The 7,920-nt window shown below is 49.5% G+C and overlaps 1 protein-coding gene across 1 annotated transcript; it reads right to left on the bottom strand.

The window, feature by feature from the left end:
* Window positions 1–2,597: 2,597 nt before the first annotated feature.
* On the bottom strand, window positions 2,598–7,832 carry BARHL2 (BarH-like homeobox 2). Its single transcript, XM_011995581.1, has 3 exons — window positions 7,172–7,832; window positions 5,090–5,315; window positions 2,598–3,199 (listed from the first exon to the last, which is right to left on the bottom strand). The coding sequence occupies exons 1-3, from the start codon at window positions 7,788–7,790 to the stop codon at window positions 2,887–2,889; spliced, it is 1,158 nt and encodes a 385-aa protein (XP_011850971.1). The 5' UTR covers window positions 7,791–7,832; the 3' UTR covers window positions 2,598–2,886.
* Between the last annotated feature and the right edge of the window lie 88 nt (window positions 7,833–7,920).

Raw genomic sequence — 7,920 nt, 5'->3', positions numbered from 1 at the left:
AGGACAATCTCCCCCAGCCCACAACATCCAATCTGCCAACTTGTACGCAACAGCAGGTAACCAAACAGATCTAGAAAGGACATTGACACATTCAGTTGCATGATTTAGGGGGTGAAAGAAAACATGACTTTGAAGAAACTTGGATTTGGGGAGGACTATAATGCATCCTGAGTAATTGCTAGCAGCAGAGGAATATGAGGTTAATTAAGAGATCTTGTCTCTGTAGGTACAGTGCTTCCCCCTGCATTGTCTACCTCAGGAGTTCAAGTTCAGCCTTGAGTGTAAAGCAGCAGTGGGCAGACTTCCCGGCCCACCCTCCTGCAGGTGGCTGGGGACCGCTGGCAGCAAATGGGTGCTCTGGCCTTGTTTGGATTTGTAGTTTTGTGTGTTTTTCATACCTGGATCTGAGTTAATTCTTTGTACAGATTCTTTGTAGGCATGAACTCTGTGGCTTCTCAAATCCCTCCTTGTGCCTAGAGTTGAGCAGCCCTGATTTCAGTACAAACAGAAACTATAGCACCCTCAAACCTTGGAGAGTGCCTTTTTAGGCCTAGGCAGACCACTTTTAAACTGTTTAAACTTGATCAAAAAGCCCAACTGCCAAATGAAACAAGGAGGGTCTGCTAAGTGCCTAGGTATTAGACATCCTAACTAGACATAGCAGCGCCCAATTTCCAGCCAAGCCCAGCTGTCTAAGTTTGTCTCAGCGAAGCAGGCAGAACACGAGAAGGGCCAGTCCAGACCCTTTTGTTAGAATCAAACAAGACCAAGACCAAGTTTAAAGCAAATTGATGAGCTGGAGATAAATCTGCAAACCACTTCCTAATTAGCCAAGATCTGATCAAGGTGCCCCCAGGCAATTTCCACCTGGATTTCACCTTTCTTCTCTTCTTCTTTCTCACCCCTCCTAAATATACATTCCCACATCACTTCACATTTTTAACTACACTAAGGTTCAACCGTCAGAGAAAGCTGGAGGCCAGGTCCAGATGTATTTTAGCTGCTTGTATTACCTCTTTATCACTGTACTAGGGTATGAGTGAGGATAGAAATGTGAGGACACCCACATATGAGATCTGACTCTGGCTACTCGGAAAGTGACCTGGGGGCTAGAGAGGAGTGGGAGCAACCTGGGAACTGTAGCTGTACTAAGTGGCTCCTTCATACAGTTCTGAGCACTGAACCTGGTGGGGAACCAGCCTGATGGGGGGTGAGGGGTGGTGTTTATGGTTGACTTAGGCCAGGGTGCTACAAACATTTACTTACACACACTCACACACACTCCTAAAGCAGGCAGCGGGCCTCCTCCACACTCTGGGCAGGGTCTCCTATTTTGCAGTCCCAGCTGTCCCAAGGGTGCAGATAAAAGGCTTGGCAGCCAGTCTCAGCCTGAGTTCACCCTTGCAAAGGAGCTCCAGGCATCGCAGCACAACGAACTCACTAGGACAAGCGGCTTCGCATGGGGCTGGGGGCTGGACGCCTGCCGCCAGGGACTGAGAAGGCAACGATCAAAGCTGCCACAAGGGTTTGTTAGTTGGGCCTCTCCAAGTCCCCCCGGGGCGTCCTAATTGCTCGTCCCACAGCCTCCCGCTCACAGGCTGTCCGACCGCGCGGGCGCCCAGCCGCGGGCAGCAGAACAGCTGCAAGGCCCGAGGAGAGTCCGCCTGCCGCCCAGCCCCTGTCGGCGTTGTCATCACTGCCCAACGCTTAGGACCCTCGCTGCCCCAGGAAGACCCCTAGGAGGAGGAGGAGTGGACCGAGGGATCACCACACCATCGGTCAAGCGGGGGCCTCTATGCAGGTCAGGACGGCAGCAAGGTTGGTCACCGACTTAGCCAGCACCAACAGCCTACAAGTACAGATTTTCTCCCAGGGCCTCCTGGGTTGCTTTGAAACCATCCACTTAAAGAGAAAGGAACTCACACTTATCAAATAATGGTTCCGAAGAGGCCAGCACAAAAAATGGAGCTGCTTTTATACAAGCCAACCCAACTTCTTTACAGATTTTGTAAATTCCTAATATTTCAGAAGAAATTTGTCATTCTAAACCAAGTCAGCACTTCATCATAGTACATTCTGCTTTAGTAAAATCAGCTCCCTTGGATTTCATCACTTGTTAAAAAAAGATAAACTTTATTTTTGTAATTTTCAATCACAAAAAAATCTATATTTTTGTCTAAGCATTTATTTTACTGAATCAAAAAGACATGAAAAGAAAAATCATGTTTTTACTAACGTATATAAGTGACTCTTTTTGGACAACATATAATAAATATGATATATCACTTATCACTCAGTCTTTCAAATGTACATTTTTTTCATATTATGGAGCATGCCACTTTTCCAAAAGAAAAAAGGTCATGAGAAATCAGTGCAAAGTTCTCAGTTACCCTCCTCTTTTCTCTGGGGCAGACGGAATGTCCTCGGCAACGCCCTTTGCCTCAGCACTTGAGGCTGGCTGTCCATCTACAGTTCTCTCTGCCTGTGCGGTTTCCGCTCCGTGCCCTTCTTTCTTCCCTCCTGAGCCCTCCCCCCTCCCTCCCTCCTGCTTGTCCCTAAAGTCATTTTTTTAAAAGAATCTGAGGTTTTGTTTTTGTTGTTTTCACTTACTGGTCGCACTTTGAGTGGGGTCAGCATTTTCGCCAGTCACACTGCTGTGGGGGAGCTTTCCAGCCCTGTTTCTAGGGGTGGGGAGATGGAGAGCAGAGGGCTGGCTCCTCTTTGGGGGTCCCCGACCCACTGGTAAGCATCTTTCTCTCTTACTCCTCTGCCTTCCAGAGTTGGCTGCAAGGGAGGCCTAGTGGCCTGGAGCGGGGAGAGGAAGGGCAGCAGTCCGGGTTGGGCAGGGATATGGGGAAGGGATTGCAGTGCCTTCCTGCAATGTTTTCACCGGGGGTGTGGGGTGCCCGGGATGGGGCTGGACAAGGGATTAAGGGCTGGCTGTCCCCCAGGCCCTAGGCCGTGGATGAGCACGCGGGGCACCAGGGGCCGCTGCAGCTGGGGATGGGGTGCTGGAGGAGTCCGGTACATGCTGCTGTACATGGCAGCGGCAGCCGCCGCCGCCGTAGTGCTGTCCATGCTGCCCAGCAGGCTTGGGTGATAGAAATAAGGCGATGGAAACATCCTCTGCAGCGCTGAGTAGTTCCCTGCCTCGGCCAGCAATTCCAGGCCCACCGCTGTCTGCCGCTTCCACTTGGTCCTGAAAGAAAGCGGGCGTGCAGGCATGCTGTGGGCATGGTCCAGGCACCAAGACCCAGCCCCTTCTCTGGCCCCTTCCTGCCTCCTCCTTCTTTCTCCCCTGGGTGGCAGGAAGACTCAGAGACCTATTCAAACTGGCAATGCACTACATCTCCTGCTCCAGCCTTGCTCCCAGAAAGACCCAAACCCAAAGCCAGTTTTGTAATTTATACCTTCAATGGCAGAGACCCTCACAAATGAGATCCTACAAGCTTTGCTGCCTTTTCCTAAAGCTCTGCTCTGCTGTTGCCCTCCTTGTAGTTTGACTACTTCTGGAAACTTTCCTTAGGGCCAAAGGAGACTTCCACAAGCAGTCACTTTCCTCCTTCCTTAATTTCCCTTCCACGTCCCCCCACTCCCAGTAATCCCAAAGAGTCTGCTCTCAGCCCCTCTTCCTTCCCCCACAGGCTGAGAGAGAAGAAACCGTAAACAAAAGGATGCAGAGACTCCTAAGTCAGGGACCCCAGCCCCTCTCACTCCCCAGGGCTGGGAGACTTATTTCTCTCATAAGCCTGACAGGACCTTACAGTGGGCAGGGAGCTTAAGGGGAGGATGACAACAAGGTCTCAAAATGGAATTCATTTGAGGGAGGGCTCTCCCAAGGGCAAAGTACCTCCTGGCCATTCTGAGGGGGAAATGCATTTCAAGATATTTCCTCCTCAGGGAGAAAGTAACAATCAAAACCTGTGATCAGCTTTTCTCAGTCTCCTCCTTCCCCCACTGCATACCCTGCTAGGAAGAAGAGAGCAGGCGGTTGCTCAAATGACTTATGAAGGAACGCAGGACTGGTGGGCCATCCATACTAGGCAGCTCCAGCCAAATTAATAAACATGTCGCCCATTTTAAATTGGCTACAAATGACACTAATGTTTTCCGACAGAATTAGGGTGGCTGAAACCGTATGTAATGAGACAGAAAATTATGGTAAAGATGACGACTGGATGGGCATTTCCAACCGCACTTATGGACGATTAGAACACAAGCGAGAGAAAAGGAGGGGGAGAGAAAATCGAGACAAGGAGATGAGTGCCAGTCTTGAAAACATAGCGAAACCTCTGCCTCAGATTGCCCAGGTTCCACTCTACACTTCCCGGCCCAGCAAGCACTACCAGCCACTTTTGCTTTCTTAATTTCCCTTCTAGAGAAGGAGCAGTGCCAGGAAGGTTCTGCAGCACTCTTGCTCCATGTTGAGACAGCAAAGGCAGCCAGTACAGGGGACAGACCCACACTCCCTCCTTCTCCCTGTATGGATGCTTGGCCAGCCGCCGATTCTCCAGCCTGCAGCTGCCAAACCAACTCTAACCCAGCTGGGCTCTCCTAGTCTCTGCAGCTACACTGACCAAGGCTGGGACCCTGCTTCTCCCAGCCGCCTCACAGGCCAAAGCAAGGACATTTACGGCCGAGGCGGCTGGGATAGCTCTGTGGAGATAGCAATAGCTGGGCCGGGCCTTGTTGTCCTCAGCTACAAACCTTTGGAACCAGCCTGGGGCAGGCCCAAGGGGTGCACCGCGCAGGCTCTCTGGACCTGAGTGTCAGCTGCACAGATGTCTCAATTTGAGAAGGTGTGGCTTCATTGATTTGGGGATGAAGTGGGGGGAATTTCAGCGGCTCGGGTTTCAGAGGAAAAGTAACACCTGTTAAAGCACTTAGAAGTGCAAAATTGTCCAAATTCCAGCTGCCCTTTGGTCCCTCTCACCTTGGGGGTGTGGCTCATCCCTACCTCATCCTTAAAGCACCCAAGTGCCCACTCCAGGGTCTCTCTCAGTCCTTAGAGTCTCTGGAGGCCAGGAGAGAAGAAGATTCATGACTTAAATGGCCAGACACCTTTGTTCCCACAAACTGCCTCCCTTACCTGCGGTTCTGGTACCAGGTCTTGACTTGGGTGTCAGTGAGGTTGAGCGCTGCAGCCAGGTCCATGCGATCCTGCACACTCAGGTACTTCTGCCGCTCAAAGCTACGCTCCAGTTGATTGAGCTGGTGGTCGGAAAAAGCTGTCCTTGCTTTTCGAGGCTTCTTGGCTCTCACAGGGGGACTCTCACGGCTACTCGTAATCTCCCGGTCTCCTTCCTCCTTTGTCCCTACCATAGAAACCCAGACACAGTGGTAAGTTAGCCTGGAATGGGGAAGGACTGAGTGTCCTCCTGGCATACACTTCCACATTCCCAAGCCAACCACTGGCCTCGGGGGACTGCACTCTGCCACCCCCAGAACACACACACACTCAGGCCTTAGCCCATGTGGAGGAAGAAGGCTGTTTTCAGACTGCAGAGTGTGGGGCCCTGTTCAGAGGTTCTAAAGGGGGCCTAAAAGGGGGTCTGATCTTCACATGGTTGGAAATTAAAAAGTAAAAATTTTTAAAAATAAAACTTTTAAAAAGGGTTATTTTGTTATTGTTTCCTTGATTGAGAGAGATGCTCTCCCTTTCCTTTATTGTTTTCAGTATTGTTTATTGATCCTTGTTTTTCTGGTAAAGAAATATGCTGACTTTGTTTAACTGATTTGGTACTTTTCAAAGGGTCTTTCTACTCTTTTTTTTTTGTTTTGTTTTTTGAGGAGGGGGCATCTTTTTCATTTTACTTTTTTCTGTTTTCTGAAAGTTATGGGTGTTTTTCTTTTTCAGATGCACCTGGGAAATGTTGGAATCAAGCTTTCTGAAGCCTGCATCGGGTCTTTTAAAGTTTCACAAAGAGTATGTCACCCAAACACCGAGTTGAGCTCAAAATCACTGAGCCTATCCAGGTGACAGCATGGAGATTTCCGGATTCTATTTGTCAACTTTGGTTTTTTACTGAAATGCTGGGAAATCGATATGTCAATCCCTCCCTGTTTGTACCCGTTTGTGCAGTGCTCCTTGATCTTCCCTGCAGGAAGAACAATAATCTCTCTAATTGACCCACTGGGGAGGTTGGTGCACAAAAAATCGCCAGACCAGACTGTACATCTGTTTTGGACACTATTATGCTAATGCTATAATAGTAAAATGAGGAGCTAACGTCCTACCTTCCAAACAGTCAGCATATTTCTTTACCAGAAAAAACAAGATCAATAATAAAAAAACAACGTATCTGTAAAGGAAGAAAAAACACTCCTGGTATATTAAAACTCTTCCCATGCAAAGACTACCACATTTACTTATGAAATTGTCTGAGGAGAAAATGGGAAAAGGGAGTTCAAGGACAATTTCCATTGTCATCTTTTTTTTAACAAAAAGGAGATTAATCCAATTTCAAAAGATTTTATTTTTATAAATACTACCTCCTAATTACTTGTAAGGGGCCAAAAATCTTCATAGGATACAGATATTCAGTTGAGGCCATAGGATAAGAAGGGTGCTTTTAAGAAACTAATTACAAATTTTTACAGGCTTCCCTATACTAACCACGATCTAATTTTTTACAAGTTGCTCTGTTCATGAAACTCAGAAATTTTTCCTTCATTAAAACCGATAATTCCTGTGATGGTGTTTAGAAAATAAGGTGGGGGGTGAAATCACTTGCATTAAAGAACGAACACCAGGTTGTGATCACATCCACGCTAGCTAAGTGGTTTCTCTCTCCCACCTCCCCACATTCCCATTCCCATTCCCAAAGTCTCAGCTAGAAAAACCCCAAGTCCATCCCTTTTATCAACGAAAAGTATTTCCTGTCGGATGCCCTCCACCCCCGCCTTAACCCCCAATAGATTAAAATTAAGTAAAACAAAGGAAGGAGCTGGATGGCCGTTGAAGGTTGTGGGGTAGAAATTTAACAATAAACAGAACTTCGAAGAGTCCCCAAATCTCATGCCCCGGCCTCCCTTCAGCTTGCAGTCTTTTAACCGTCGCCCAGTCGCCCGAGATGCGCCCGGAATCGCTCCCCAGCAGAAATCTGCTGAAGGCTGAGGGGAGATTGGGAACCAGGAGGACAAGCCAAGAGCGCTGGGTGGCGGGACTCACCATGGCATTTGATGTCGCTCTGGGAATCCTCCCGCTTGTCGAGTTTGGTTTTGCTGTCCTCCTGCTCGAGCTTTGGCCTGAAGCTCTCGTGCACTGCGTTGCTCTCCTGCTTCGGGGTGTGGTGGGGAGAGGATACACTGGTGCTGTAGGGTGCACATGCCGCCAGAGGTTTGCTGTCGCCCAAGATGTCCTTAATTAAAAAAGAAGACGTAGAAGTCCTGGGGGCCGAGGCGGCCAAGCCCAGCTGCTGGGCGGGCGGCGGCGGCTGCTGTGGCGGCGGCTGCTGTTGGGGCGAAGGCTGCAAACTTTGGGTCGGGGCCGCGGCCGGTGGCGGCGGCTGCTGGCTGTGGTGGAGGTGGTGATGATGCTGGGTCGCGTCTGCTACCAGATGCTGCTCCGGGGGCTCCATGGTGACTGAAATAGGAGAAGAAGGCGCCGTCCCTACGGTATCAATCTCCGAACAGGGAGATGGGCTGGCCTGACTCCTAAAATCCGCGGTCCTGGCCTCACCGAGCGGGCGGAAATCTCCATTCATCATGCCCGGGCTGCCTGAACTGGCACTGGATAAAATCGTGTCTATTCCAAAACTCGACCCGCTGGCCCCTTCCATTGTTGTCATTTCTACATGAGGTCCACGCCACTCCGCCGTTCAGCAGCCGCCCGGAACCAGCGAAGGAAGCTATCGATCGTAAAACAAAATAAACACCAAACAATGTTGCCGCCGCTTAAAAAAAAAAAAAAAAAAAAAA

Source organism: Mandrillus leucophaeus, unplaced genomic scaffold (assembly GCF_000951045.1).
Source record: "Mandrillus leucophaeus isolate KB7577 unplaced genomic scaffold, Mleu.le_1.0 Scaffold492, whole genome shotgun sequence".
Lineage (NCBI taxonomy): Eukaryota > Metazoa > Chordata > Mammalia > Primates > Cercopithecidae > Mandrillus > Mandrillus leucophaeus.
Note: the sequence above shows the minus strand (reverse complement) of the source record. Positions and strands in the feature narration are given on the sequence as shown.

What these genes read in the sequence shown, in the direction of transcription:
- BARHL2 (XM_011995581.1), bottom strand. Translation starts at nt 7,790, where the DNA reads ATGACAACAATGGAAGGGGCCAGCGGGTCGAGTTTTGGAATAGACACG. An exon ending in GAGCGACATCAAATGCCATG is followed by an intron (nt 5,316 to 7,171) that starts GTGAGTCCCGCC and finishes TTTCTATGGTAG; the next exon opens with GGACAAAGGAGGAAGGAGAC. An exon ending in ACCTGGTACCAGAACCGCAG is followed by an intron (nt 3,200 to 5,089) that starts GTAAGGGAGGCA and finishes GCTTTCTTTCAG; the next exon opens with GACCAAGTGGAAGCGGCAGA.